Source organism: Ovis aries, chromosome 15, assembly GCF_016772045.2.
Source record: "Ovis aries strain OAR_USU_Benz2616 breed Rambouillet chromosome 15, ARS-UI_Ramb_v3.0, whole genome shotgun sequence".
Lineage (NCBI taxonomy): Eukaryota > Metazoa > Chordata > Mammalia > Artiodactyla > Bovidae > Ovis > Ovis aries.
The window spans coordinates 9,065,541-9,081,094 of record NC_056068.1 but is presented as its reverse complement, the minus strand read 5'-3'; the positions used below and the strand labels follow the sequence as shown (position 1 = coordinate 9,081,094).

The 15,554-nt window shown below is 39.2% G+C and overlaps 1 protein-coding gene across 1 annotated transcript in view; it reads left to right on the top strand.

The window, feature by feature from the left end:
• The window catches only part of CNTN5 (contactin 5), a 1,662,845-nt gene that overhangs the window by 1,031,262 nt on the left and 616,029 nt on the right, over positions 1-15,554 (top strand). Inside the window, exons 5-6 of the mRNA XM_027979105.3 lie at positions 12,504-12,627; positions 12,755-12,930. Coding sequence (XP_027834906.2) covers positions 12,504-12,627; positions 12,755-12,930 — 300 coding nt within the window. The remainder of the gene's footprint in view (positions 1-12,503; positions 12,628-12,754; positions 12,931-15,554) is intronic.

Sequence of the window (15,554 nt, the reverse complement as noted above, 5' to 3'; positions counted from 1 at the left end):
GAGGCAAGAATATGCAACGCAGGAAAGATATTCTCTTAAATAAATGGTGTTTGGAAAGTGACAGCTACATGTGAAACAATGAGACTAGAGCATTTCCTCTCACCATATACAAAAATAAACTCAAAATAGATTGAAGACCTATATACAGGACCTGAAACCTTAAAACTTCTAGAAGATAACATAGGCAGAACACTTGTTGACATAAATCTTAGTAATAATTTTTGGATCTGTTTCCTAAGACAAACAAATAAAAGCAAAAAGAAACAAGTAAAACCTAATTTAAGAAACTAATGGGGCCTAATTTAACCTAAAAGATTTTGTACAATAAAGGAAAACTTTTGACAAAACAAAAAGACAACGTACTGAATAGGAGAAAATATATGCAAATAAGCATAACCAGTAAGAGATTCATATCCAAAACATGTTAGCAGTTCATACAAATCAGTATATTAAAAAAAAAAAGTAATTAAAAAGTGGGAAGAGTACTGGAGTGGGTGGTCATTTCCTTGTCCAGGGCATATTCCCAACCCAGGGATTGAACCCAGGTCTCCCACACTGCAGGCAGACGCTTTACTATCTGAGCCACCAGGGAAGCCCACTAAAAAGTGGGAAGAAGACCTGTATAGGCCTCTCCTTGAGTGTTGGCCCACCCTCATGCCTTGAAGGTGTACTATCCTTTGTTTACCAAATAAAACTCTGAGTTGCAACCAAGGTGTAACACTGGTCTGCCTTTTCAACTCTTCCTTGTGGTGAGACTGGACTGAGGATACGACACCGTCTCCTGACATATCTGGTGCCATGACCCAGATGTAACCTGGATGTAGCCACCTCAGCTGCGCCCAGTGAGGCGGAAGCCCATCAGAGCTGAAGCCCAATATGGTGAACGTTCACTCAGTGAAAGCTGAGCACAACAGAAACCCAACACAGCAGAAGTGACGGGACGTTGATTGCGGTGGAACCTGGCACAGCAAAAACTAAGGTGGCAGAAAGCTCGTGTAGCACAGTCTCAGATTCCAGAAGACCTCTGGTTAAGGTAGGAGGTCCTCGCCTCTGGCTGGAAGGCACATATGGCTAACAAAACCTTAATTCCTTTACAATCTCTCCTTTGTGTCTGCTCATACTCCCTGTGAACAGGCAAGCAGCTGTGATGTAATTGAGGGATTCTGTCAGGAGCTACTCCCTGGCATGTCCTGAAGCCTCCACCATCCATTGTACCCAGAAGCCATTGCCCAGTGGGTGAGAGTTCTTTTGTCTTTAGTCTTCCTTGTGCCGAAGATCAGGGAAATGAAAGCTGTGTGGGCACAGGTCAAGCGTTTAGCCACTTTCCTGGAAGGCTATTCCTCAGGAATAATAAGGGGATAATAATAGTAAGGGGATTCCTCAGCACATTCTTCTCACTTCCTTCCCCTCTTGTCCTCCAGGTCTTCCCTTTTTCTATGCCACTCTCTGCAAAGTATTGGGAGGGTTATTAGTTTTTCTATTTCCAGGAGTTGTGCTCTTTGCATGAGCCTTGTTTGGGCCCACAATGTTGCCTCTGCAACTTTCTGGTGGGGCAATCAGAAAATGGCTGGCCTTTGGGAGGGAAAAACTGTTTAGTACCCTCAAAAGATTTAGGCCTTTATCTCCCATGTTTCCTAAGACATGTGCAACAACAGCACTTCTTAGTGCACCTGCTAGGGTGGGCGGCAGACACACAACACCTGCTAAAAGTCCACCTGTCGGTGGCATCCCTTCATGGGCAATTGGACTTCCAGGGACAATGTTTGCCACTTTTGGAGTTAGCCTGTGGGCCATTTCAGCCCAAACTCTTACCACTCTTCTCCTAAAGCTGTGAATATACCCCCAGATCAAATCTCCATTCCATGTTATTGAACATCTACCCACTCCTTTATCATTAACTCTGTTATACCTAGAGTGGGTCAACCTGCCTCAACCTACCCAAGGACCCAGTTCCCAGGAGTCTGCCCAGTCTCGACTTGCCTGAAGATTCAGTCTCCAGGAGGCTGACCTGCTTCCACCTGCCTGGGGATCTGCACCTTGACCTAGGGAGGCCTGGCTCTCAGATTGCAACAGTACTGGCTAGGATAAGGTTCAGAAGACTCATCCTAAGAAAGTCCAGCCATGGAAACAGAAGGAAACCTATTAGTTATGGTGCTGTGGTGCTGTGCCTGGGTCTAAGCAATAACTCAGGAGCCCAGTGAGAATCCCACTGCCTTTCTGGAAAGGCTAAAAGAGGCCCTACTAAAGTTTCCCAATCTAGATTTAGACTCTTGCAATGGAAATGTGATTTTAAAGGACAAATTGTTGCCCCAATTTGCATCATACATAAGGATAATGTTGCAACAGCTATAGCATCAAGACTCTGCTTCCTCTTTAGATGAAATGGTCCAGACAGCCACTAATATCTTTGATACCAGAGAACAGGAGAAGGAGGCCAAGGCCCAGGAAAGGGAGAGGAGGAAAGAGTCAAGGCATGCCCAGATGCTGGCCACCCTCCAGGGAAGCCCTGTGGCAAACCTCAAGGACAAGGCATGAGACAAATGCCTAATCTGTAGACAGGTGGGACACTGGGCCAGAAAGTGTCCATACCATGGCAAGCCTCCTAAAACTGCTTGCTACAAATGCCATCAACTGGGATATTAGGTAGCACTCTGCCCTGGGGACCCAAGAGCCTCAAGGTCAAGGGCCAAGCCTTCCTTCACGATGGTTTAACAGGACTGAAGTGTCCCACTCCAGCCAGTTCACCTCTAACAGTTAACCACCATGGGACTGGAGCCAAATGTGCAACTGGATGTGGCAGGTAGGTCCAAAAATTTCTTGGTTGACACTGAGGCTACCTACTCTCTCCTGACCTCCTGCTCTGGAGCCATCTCCCCCCAGCATGGACCATTTTGGGTGCTACAGGAAAACAATTACAAAAAGATTCAGCCAATCACTTCTTTGTTGCTGAGATGGACAGATATTTTCCCATCAGTTTCTGACAGTTCCTGAATGTCCAAATCCCTTATTGAGAAGAGATATACTCACCAATCTCATTGACATGGGGACCTCAAAAGGAGGCAGAGGCAACACTAAAACAAGCCTTAACCCAAGCACCCACCTGAGGTTGCAGACCCAGAAAAAGCATTCCAAGTATACAGCCATGAAAAGGAAGGAGTAGCCTTGGGAGTGTTAACTCAAAGTTTGGGACCTGAGCCCGTCAGTAACTCACTTATCGAAGAGGCTCAACCCGACTGCCTGAGGCTGGCCTCCCTGAGGCTGGCCTCCCTGCCTTTGAAAGCTTGCAGCCCTAATAGACGATACTTTAAAACTCTCTTGCTATTTTTATTTATTTATTTTTACCAGTGACCAAGTGAAAAAACTAAATGAGAGTGGCCATTTATGGATATCCAATCAAAGAATCCTCATGCATTACCAGGTAGTGCTGATGGAAAATCCAGGACTATTTCCTTTTTTGAGGTTCTTAACCCAGCTACCCTCATGCCTAACCCCGAGAAATCTCTCCCCTTTCACTCTTGCCTAGAAACTTTGGACCACTGGACAAAATCCTGAAAGGGATTGTAGAGAAGACCCTTTGACCAATCCTGAGGAAATCTGGTACACCAATGGAGGCAACTTTGTCTTAGATAGAAAAAGGAGGCAGGATTTGAAGTAGTCTCCAGTTTTGAGACCATAGAGACTAAACCTTTAGCTTCAGGTACTTCAGTCCAATTGACTGAGCTCATAGCTCTGACTCAAGCTTTAGAGCTGGGAAAGGAAAGAGCAGCCATTTACATTGACTCCAAGTGTGCCTTTCAGGTGCTACATGCATATGCTGCTATTTGGAAATAAAGAGGCCACTTGACCACCCAAGGGTCCCCAATAAAGTATGGTGATCAAATGCTTAGGCTCTTGGAGGCAGTCCATCTGCCTGCTGAGGTTGCAGTCTCCCACTGTAGAGAAGACTGGAAAACAGAGTATAGAATTGGCTCAAGGGAACCAGGCAGCAGCAGCTAAGAGAGCAGCATTACAAAACAGTGACCTAATAGGGGTTTCTACCATAGTGCTGCTAACTAATTTGCCAGGAACTCCTTGATATACTGAAGATGAGAATCTTAAAGCTAAGAGTGAGGGCTTTCAACAAGATCTTGTGAGGTGTTTCCAAAAAGAGGGGCTCCTCTTTCTGCTGAAGAACCTCCAATGAGAGTTGGTTAACTCCTCACATGCCACCACTCATCTATGGGACAAGGCCCTCCAAACATTACTAGAAAGTTCCTTCAGAGGAGCAAGCCTCTAAATGACTATAAGTGATGTGGTCTCCCTATGTCTTACTTGCCAATTAACCCCCAAAGAACTCAAAGACCCCAGCTGGCCCAGCCAATCCAATGTCATGGGACCTACCCAGGAAAGGGCCGGCAGATGGACTTTACCCAGATGCCAGTTTCTCAAGGATATAAATACCTAATTGTCATGATAGATACCTTCACAGGATAGATTTCACCTGAGGAGGTGGTGAAAAAGCAGCACCATGAAATTATTCCAAGATTTGGCCTGCCTAGGTCACTACAAAAAGACACTGGAACATCACTTACTTTTAAAACCATCCAAGGGCTCTCTAGGGAGAAGGCAATGGCAACCCACTCTGGTACTCTTGCCTGGAAAATTCCATGGACAGATGAGCCTGGTAGGCTGCAGTCCACGGGGTCGCTAAGAGTTGGACACGACTGAAGTGACTTAGCAGCAGCAGCAGCAGCAAGGGCTCTCTAAGGCATTGTGAAGTGAAGTTGCTCAGTCATGTGTGACTTTTTGCAATTCTGTGGATGGCAACTTAGCAGGCTCCTCTATCTATGGAATTTTCCACTGGAGTGGCTTGCCATTTCCTTCTCCAGGGGATCGTCCCAACCTAGGAGTCAAAGGCTCCCACGTGGCAGGCAGACGCTCTACCCTTGAGCCCCTGGGGAAGCCCCTCTAAGGAATTGGGCATTACCTCCATTGTGCCTGGCGGTCTCAGTCTTCAGGAAAAGTAGAGAGAGCCAATCAATTCTTAAAATCAGTGACAAAGAAGATAATTCAGGAGACCTTGCTCAGATTAAAGGAGGCTTTACCAATAGCTTCCCTCTGCACCCATGTTGCCCCTAAGGAACAGATTGATCTTAGCCCTTCTGAGACACTATATGGGAGAACTTTTTTTTTTTTTTTTTTTTTAATGTCAATGACCTTTTCAAGGATCCAGAGACTCAGACCCTCTGGTCTATTCCAACCAAAAATATGTTTATGAGATGTCAACCAAGGACCCAAAAGATTCTGAAGGGCCACCACTATACGCCCCAGGGATTCAAGTCTTAATTAAGGTCTGGAAAGATGGGTCCCCAAAGGCTGAACTCCAGTTCACATGGAAGAAAAGAGAAGAGGACACTCAATACACCTGTGGCCTCCTGGGAGCTCTCCAATACCTATTCAGAACTATCAATAAGCACCATTCTAATGAATACCCCCAAAATTAAGTTTTTGGGGATAAGCTTTCTTGGGATAACTCTTGAGTTAACTCTGGGCTATGTTCTTTCTTTCTTGGTTTGTCTTAGCCAAGGAAACTCACTCACCCTTAGACAGATAGCTCTATAGGGACTCTGAGGCTTGAGACTAGCAAGAGATGGAGACCCCATGCTCCTCAATGTCTCAGCTCAGCAAGAAGTAGCCAGAGAGATCTCAATGTCCCTATTCCCAATGAATTGGGCCTCCCATCCCTTAAGGGGAAAATGTTAGGTAATTATAATAGAAAAAGGAGTCCAAACTGGTGGCAGCTAAAAAGACAAAGAAAGGGGAAAAGCCCATGAAAAGGGAACAAAGGGAAAATCCTCTGACCTGGACTGGGAACCTCAGGTGAAGAAAACACACCCCTGTCCTGACTGATGATGTGTGCTAGCCCTAATCTGCATAGGGCAGTCTCAGAGGGAGGAGACAAAAAGTGTAAAAGGAGGGAGTCAAGACAGGTTGAAGCCTCTCCTTCAGGGTCAGCCCCCCAAAATGCCTTGTGGGTGTACTATCCTTCATTTACCAAGCGAAACTCTGAACTATAAAAAAGAGACCTGAATAGATATTTTTTTCCACAGAAGACATTCAGATGGCTAACAGGCACATGAAAAAAAAAAATCTCTAAATTGTTAATTATATTAGAGGAGTTCAAATCAAAGCCAAGGAACTACCATCTCACACCTGTCAGAATGACTGTCATCAAAAAATCTACAGGAAACAAACGTTGGAGAGGATGTGGAGAAAAGCCCACCAGATTCCTCTGTCCACTCATGCATTGCAGGAGGATTCTTTACCACTGAGTCACCAGGGAAGCCCTCAAAATAGTTTGTCTGAGTTTACTTGTAATTATACCTTGTTGGTATGGAACTTTAAAAGCTAATCCCTTCAGAGATAGAATCATCTTTGATTACCCTTTTGCTAGGGACTGGGAAACTCACCATAGAAACAGGCTTTTCCATCCTTTATGATGAACTTTATTTCTAAGAGAAAAACAAGAGAAAGAGGAACAGCAGAAAGAGAGATGGAGAGAGAGGGCTCACTGAGTCATTAAATGTTTTCAGAAGTGACAATGAACAGATGTTTCTAACAGACTATGGGCTCTCATAATAGAATATGTGTTTTTCAGACTAATCCTTTAACTTTTCAGTCTGTCATTTAGCAATCTTAGTGTTCTGCTTTTCCCAGTTTGGGAAGCCTTTATTTCTCTTGGCTTGTTTTGACAATTTTCAGAGTCTAAGATTTGGAACCATAGAACATTAATTAAATCAACCATTTACTATGTGCTAATTTTGAAGAAGTCGTCTCTCAGAAGCTCAGTGTTTTCATCTTTGAATTACAAATAATTATGAAACTCGGCTCAGATAACTAAATAGTAATATACAAGAGTGCTTTGTGAATGCTATTTAAATATAATAATAATAGTTACTATAAATATGGTAATAGTGGCAGTAACAATAGTGATAGTGATAATGAGGTTCTGTATTCCAACAACCTTGAATTTATGTCCCAAATTTATAATTTATTTGCTATACAAATTTGCTTAATTGATTTCAGCCACAGTTCTGTCTTCTATAAAATAGGAAAATTAAATAGATAACTAATAAAAATGTACTGTATAGCACATGAACTCTACTCAATACTCTTCAATGTCCTATATGGGAAAGAATCTTAAAAAGTGTGAATATATAAAAAACTGATTAACTTTGCTCTAAAACTGAATTTAATGCATTGTTAATCATCTATACTTCAATAAAAGTTAATTAAAAATAAAGGATACTACTCTTACAAAGAAAGTGAAAAATTACTGCTCTATGAAAAAATAAAATGTGGAAATTAGTTCTAGTCACATTGTTATGAGTGTTACATGATATATTGCATATAAATTATTCAGCATAATGTCTGGCATATAGTAATTATGACACAAGTAAGTTTTAGTTATTACTCTTATTAATTACAATTTGTTGAGTACTTGTAGCCATGAAATTAAAAGATGCTTACTCCTTGGAAGAAAAGTTATGACCAACCTAGATAACATATTGAAAAGCAGAGACATTACTTTGCCACCAAAGTCCGTCTAGTCAAGGCTACGGTTTTTCCAGTGGTCATGTATGGATGTGAGAGTTGGACTGTGAAGAAAGCTGAGCACCGAAGAATTGATGCTTTTGAACTGTGGTGTTGGAGAAGACTCTTGAGAGTCCCTTGGACTGCAAGTAGATCAGACCAGTCCATCCTAGGGGAGATCAGTCCTGGATGTTCATTGGAAGGACTGATGCTAAAGCTGAAACTCCAATACTTTGGCCACCTCATGTGAAGAGTTGACTCATTGGAAAAGACTCTGATGCTGGGAGGGTTCGGGGGCAGGAGGAGAAGGGGATGGCAGAGGATGAGATGGCTGGAGGGCATCACCGACTCAATGGACATGAGTTTGAGTGAACTCTGGGAGTTGATGATGGACAGGGAGGCCTAGCGTGCTGTGATTCATGGGGTGGCAAAGAGTTGGACATGACTGAGTGACTGAACTGAACTGAACTGAACTGTGACATACTAAGTATTTACAAATGTTGATCGCTCTCCATAATAATATTGAAAGGAAACATTAGTATCTACAATTAGTAAATTAAGCAGCAAATTATAAAAGTACTTGACTCAAGATGATTTTATTTATTTTTTAATTTTTATTTTTACTTTGGTTTACTTTACAATACTGTATTGGTTTTGCCATACATTGACATGAATCCACCACGGGTGTACATGAGTTCCCAAACATGAACCCCCCTCCCACCTCCCACCCCATATCATCTCTTTGGATCATCCCCGTGCACCAGCCCCAAGCATGCTGTATCCTGCAACGAACATAGACTGGCGATTTGTTTCTTACATGATAGTATACATGTTTCAATGCCATTCTCCGAAATCATCCCACCCTCTCCCTCTCCCTCTGAGTCCAAAAGTCCACTCTATACATCTTGTCTCTTTTGCTGTCTCACATACAGAGTCATCATTACCATCTTTCTAAATTCCATACATATGTGTTAGTATACTATATTGGTGTTTTCCTTTCTGGCTTACCTCACTCTGTATAATTGGCTCCAGTTTCATTCATCTCATTAGAACTGATTCAAATGTATTCTTTTTAATGGCTGAGTAATACTCCATTTTGTATATGTACCACTGCTTTCTTAGCCATTCATCTGCTGATGGACATCTAGCTTGTTTCCATGTCCTGGCTATTATAAACAGTGCTGCGATGAACACTGGGGTACATGTGTCTCTTTCTATTCTGGTTTCCTCGGTGTGTATGCCCAGCAGTGGGATTGCTGGGTCATAAGGCAGGTTTGTTTGCAATTTTTTAAGGAATCTCTACACTGTTCTCCATAGTGGCTGTACTAGTTTGCATTCCCACCAACAGTGTAAGAGGGTTCCCTTTTCTCCACACCCCCTCCAGCATTTATTGCTTGCAGACTTTTGGATCACAGCCATTCTGATTGGTGTGAAGTGGTACCTCATTGTGGTCTTGATTTGCATTTCTCTAATAATGAGTGATGTTGAGCATCTTTTCATGTGTTTGTTAGCCATCCGTATGTCTTCTTTGGAGAAATATCTATTTAGTTCTTTGGCCCATTTTTTGATTGGGTCATTTATTTTTCTGGACTTGAGCTGCATAGGTTGCTTGTATATTTTTGAGATTAGTTATATGTCAGTTGCTTCATTTGCTATTATTTTCTTCCATTCTGAAGGCTGTCTTTTCACCTTTCTTATATTTTTCTTTGTTGAGCAGAAGCTTTTAATTTTAATTAAGTCTCATTTGTTTATTTTTGCTTTTATTTCCAGAATTCTGGGAGGTGGATCATAGAGGATCCTCCTGTGATTTATGTTAGAGAGTGTTTTGCCTGTGTTCTCCTCTAGGAGCTTGCATTCCTATACACTAATAATGAGAAAGTAGAAAAAGAAATTAAGGAAACAATTCCATTCACCATTGCAACGAAAAGAATAAAATACTTAGGAATATATCTACCTAAAGAAACTAAAGACCTATATATAGAAAACTATAAAACACTGATGAAAGAAATCAAAAAGGACACTAACAGATGGAGAAATATACCATGTTCATGGATCGGAAGAATCAATATAGTGAAAATGAGTATACTACCCAAAGCAATCTATAGGTTCAATGCAATCCCTATCAAGCTACCAACGGTATTTTTCACAGAACTAGAACAAATAATTTCAAGATTTGTATGGAAATACAAAAAACGTCAAATAGCCAAAGCAATCTTGAGAAAGAAGAATGGAACTGGAGGAATCAACTTGCCTGACTTCAGGCTCTACTACAAAGCCACAGTCATCAAGACAGTATGGTACTGGCACAAAGACAGAAATATAGATCAATGGAACAAAATAGAAAGTCCAGAGATAAATCCACACACATATGGACAACTTATCTTTGACAAAGGAGGCAAGAATATACAATGGAGTAAAGACAATCTCTTTAACAAGTGGTGCTGGGAAAACTGGTCAACCACTTGTAAAAGAATGAAACTAGATCACTTTCTAACACCACACACAAAAATAAACTCAAAATGGATTAAAGATCTAAATGTCAGACCAGAAACTATAAAACTCCTAGAGGAGAACATAGGCAAAACACTCTCAAGATAGTTTTAAAGTTTGAATTCAAGTGTCTGACTCTAAAGCTCAAGAATTTTAAAAAGTATATAAAAGTATAAAATATATTTATTAAAATTTATTCTTAAATATCATAGATATTTATAATGTCAATTTAAAAGATTATATTTTAATGTGTAAAGTCCAGAAGAAATGATTCCTTTTCATAATTTTATTATGTAGTTTAGTACTAATTGAAATTTTGAGGTTTCATGTACTTTTCCAAATTTTAAGAAGATCATTATGATACAATAACATGCAGCATGATATTTTGACAATAATTTCCTCTAGTTATTTATTTATCAAATATCTTATTTATTTTCCTTTTTTTAAAGTAAAACAGCAGTAGAATTTGGTATAGAATAACACATTTTAGTTACACTCATGTATTTTTTTTTTTTCATTAATACCTTAGGGAAAGGAACCTCAGTTATGTTTTCCAGGAGAACTCAAAGAAAATACTTGTTGGTATTGGCCATTGTGAATATTCAATTTGTATCGGAGGGATGATTGGAATACCATGTTTCTTTTTGTCCAGAAGAGACTGGCTGTAGAGTACTTTGCAAGAAAGCAAATCAATTTACTCTAAACTCATTATTCTAAATATGGAGGTGTACATCTTTTCAGTAATAATTTGCTAAGTCTTTATTTTTGAGACTATTCATTCTTGAATTGTTTCCTGATATTTTCTTGTGGTTATCCACAGAGGATGTAAATACCCCACCTGTTTAACACAGACATTGGAAAAATCTTCTTCCTAAAATCTTTGCTCTTCATATTTTCTAATACAGTGGCTTTAAACAAGGGTTATTTTCACTCCAGGAAACATCTAATGAGGTCTGCAGACATTTTTTATTATTCCATTTTGGGGAGGTGTGCTGCTGGAATCTGGAGGGTAGAGGCCAGGAACAATGGTAATCATCTTACAGTGCACAGAAAACCTTCACAACAAAGAATATCCCCAAACGTCTTTTGTGCCAGTGTTGAAAATATTAATCTAAGGTTGTCATGTAATCAAATTTATAATTAGCAAAAAAATAGTTTTACTTTTTCCTGATTTCACATTTCAGAATGCTATTGAGACTAGGTATGCATATAACTCTGTACATTCTACTCAACTAGGGCTATATATGATTTATAATCCCTCCAGCATATTACTCATCATTTCTCCAGCAGAATTATTCTAAAATTCCTTAAGTTCAAGTTGACATTTGAGGCCTATTTTATTTCTACTTTTCCATGAAATGTTCATTAGTTTAAAATTACCTTTATCATAGATTTTCTCTGTGCTAAGTAATTAATGAGATAGACTCCAGTGTCTGGTGCATAGTATTCATTTAAACAGCTCTTTTTCCCTCCCTTCCTTTTTTTGCCTCTTCTCTTCTGATTTCCTTATTTACTTTACTAACAGGTAAACATTTAGTTGTATACAGTTTTGCTATCTTTATTCAATTATTTGATTTTTTGGAGGACGTGTCTCATTTATTCCTTGAGAATGTGAATATTTGCATTGCATCATTTCCCCCTACTGTCAAGCATCATTAAGCACTAAGCAGTGCTTGATTGTGGAGAAGGTAATGGCACCCCACTCCAATACTCTTGCCTGGAAAATCCCATGGACAGAGGAGCCTGGTGGGCTGCAGTCCATGGGGTCGCTAAGAGTTGGACATGACTGAGCGACTTCACTTTCACTTTTCACTTTCATGCATTGGAGAAGGAAATGGCAACCCACTCCAGTGTTATTGCCTGGAGAATCCCAGGGACCAGGGAGCCTGGTGGGCTGCCATCTATGGGGTTGCACAGAGTCGGACACGACTGAATCGACTTAGCAGCAGCAGCAGTGCTTGATTGAATAAGTGAAGAAAGGAATATGTGAAAAATGCACAAGGACCAACATTTTAGTATCTATAGTACCCAAGTAGTAGCAAAGTATTAGTTCATAACTTTATCATATATTATTTTCAACATTCTAAGACTTCTACAATTTCAGTTTTTTAAAAACTAATATTTTTATTTACTGTCTCCTTAGCTCTGCTTTTGTGAATTTAAAGATATATTTTAAAATGTACAACACCTATGCTTGAGATGTATGTTTTTTCATTTCATGTATCATATTTTTAAAAAGCTGTCTTGGTCAAGTAGAGAAAAGCATCTATTTAGGTCTCTGCAATTTACTAAAACAATATAATTTGCCAGCTATACTTTTCTTTGATAATAAGCCTGTTCAGCACGAGGAAAGAGCAAGAATTTTGAATAGGGACATAGTGGAGAAAACAATGTCTTGCTATCTCAGGAAATTTTAAAGTGTGTCTTTTTGGTCCTTACAGAAAGTGTGGATTATGGACCAGTGTTTGTGCAAGAACCAGAAGATATAATTTTCCCGACTGATTCTGATGAAAAGAAAGTAGCACTGAATTGTGAAGCTCGTGGCAACCCAGTTCCCAATTACAGGTAGAAATTCACTATTAATCATTTTTCTTTTGTTAAAAATTCCTTTCAGTGAGATTCTGATACATCCAGGGAGTATTATGTCTCAAGTAATTTTTATATGTTTGTCTTCTGTGTTTTTTCCCCTAAGATGGCTTCGAAATGGAACAGAAATAGATTTGGAAAGTGATTATCGCTACAGTTTAATAGACGGGGCCTTTATTATAAGCAATCCAAGTGAAGCAAAGGATTCTGGTCATTATCAGTGTTTGGCAGCCAACACATTTGGAACTATTCTTAGTAGAGAAGTCATACTTCAGTTTGCCTGTGAGTAAAATATTGCTCTTTCCACATATACATGTATAGTGTGTGTGTGTATATATATACAGCTTTGAAGTTTATTTAGGCAAGAGCTTATGACTTCAAATTTTAAAATAATAGTATAAATTAGTCATGCTTAGAACTATGCAAACAATGTGCTTCTTCCTGACATATTTTCAAATTCCCTGAAATATGTGCCCTCTTCACAAAAATAGTAGTTTGGGAGGCTAAAAATTAAGTTCATAAAAGCAGATTAAGTCTTAGAATTCAAATATCTTTTGAAGTCTAGTAAGAAATAGGTTTTTAATTAGTTTTATCTGCTTTTAAAATATTTATTTACATGATATTATTCTTCTACTGCCTCTTATAGTCACTGTTGGCTATAGATTCTTCTGGACATAAGATAGAATATTCTAAAATTTTTCCTTCTAGTCAAAAAACCTCTGAAATGCTATTTCAGATTCTGACTATAACTTCCCTGCCAAGTGTCCCAGTTTCTTTTTTAACCAGAAAAAGATACCTCATGTATTCATTCATATATCTATACTATATAGATTTTCTAAAATATATCATATATCTAATTAACTAAATGCATAGATTTCTTGAAACTCTTGAAATTATTTTACTTATTATGAGTCTTACACAAACTTGAGGATAGATTACTGGGTGAAAAAAACTTTTGTAACATTTTTTAGTGAGTAATCCTAATTGAATTTAAATTCTTAAGGATTATAATCACTGAGAAATAGATAGGAGGGCCAGGGATCTTTGTGTTAATAATTTAAATGTAACTATAATGGCTATGTAATTTATCACAAAATGATTTTTAAGTTAGAACTGCACTCTGAAGAATGAAATAATTGATTTTTCTCTTTGTAATCTTCTTCACATATTATGTCTAATTAACCCAGAACCCAGACACCCTGTTAAAGAAATGTGAAGGAGCAAAGGGAAGGAAAAAAATGATAATGGATCCAGTTTGGAGAAAATCGAGATAGGTACTAGAAAAATAAAAACATTATCTTTTAAAGTAGAATTGGCTAAAGAGTTCAGACTGCTACTTTACATATACCAAATATACCAAGATAGTAGACTAACTATACTCCTTTTGTTTTTTTATTACACAGTGCATCACAGAAATCTAATATTTCTCAATATATAGATTTAAAAGTATTCTTTTTCTTGTTCAGTTGCTCAGTCATGTCATACGCGTTGTGACTCCATGGACTGCACCACACCAGGCCTATCTGTCCATCACCAACACCCAGTGCTTGCTCAAGCTCATATCCATTGAGTCGGTGATGCATCCAACCATCTTATCCTCTGTCATCCCCTGCTTCTCCTGCCTTCAATCTTTCCCAGCATCAGGGTTTTTTCAAATGAGTCAGCTCTTTGCATCACGTGGCCAGAGTATTGGAGTTTCAGCTTCAGGATCAGTCCTTCCAATGAATATTCAGGACAGATTTTTTAGGATGGACTGATTGGATCTCCTTGCAGTCTAAGGGACTCTCAAGAGTCTTCTCCAACAACACAGCTCAAAAGCATCAATTCTTCTGTGCTCAAGTTTTTTATGGTCCAATTTTCAAATCCATATATGACCACTGGAAAAATCATAGCTTTGACCAGACAAACCTTTGTCAGGAAAGTAATGTCTCTGCTTTTTAATAAGCTGTCTAAGCTTTCAGAGATTTACTTGCAAGGAGCAAGTGTCCTTTATTTCAAGGCTGCAGTCACATCTGCAATGATTATGGAGTCCAAGAAAATAAAATCTGTCACTGTTTCCATTGTTTCCCCAACTATTTGCCATGAAGCAAATAGGAAAAGGAGTACGTCAAGGCTGCATATTGTCACACTGCTTATTTAACTTATATGCAGAGTACATCATGAGAAACACTGGGCTGGAGGAAGCACAAGCTAGAATCAAGTTTGCTGGGAGAAATAGCAATAACCTCAGATATGCTGATGACACCACCCTTATGGCAGAAAGTGAAGAAGAACTAAGCCTCTTGATGAAAGTGAAAGAGGAGAGTGAAAAAGTTGGCTTGAAGCTCAACATTCAGAAAACTAACATGGCGTCCGTTCCCGTCACTTCATGGCAAATAGATTGGGAAACAGTGTTCAATAGTGCAGTCTTTTCAAGGCAGGTACAGCAAATCCAGGAAACATGTAATAATATCAGTGGCTTATAACTTTTTCTTTGGTTTATATTGTCTGACATATGTATACCAATTCTCAGTCACCTCTTTTTCTCTTAAATCAGCAGTGATGCAAAATATGCAGTTTTCTACATTATTCAGACCAGAAATCTATTTGCTGGAAGACTCTAGGTGTCTGTTTGACTGTACCTTCCTAAGATATTTTAAAAAAACTAGCTACTGCTATCAAATACTCCACCCCATGCAGAGTGCATAAGTTGGCACCAGCATATACAGTTTAAGACTAGGCAAGGAAAGCGTTCTCTCAATCAGCCTACCTGCCTACCTACCTACCTTCTACCTGCCCACTTACCTATCTTACCTACTCAGCATCAAGCTGTCCTGAACTTAATTTACAACAATATTTACTTTATTTTTATTAATAACTTAAACATATGGGTAAAATATGCAATCATTGGTAGTGTCTTGTTACTC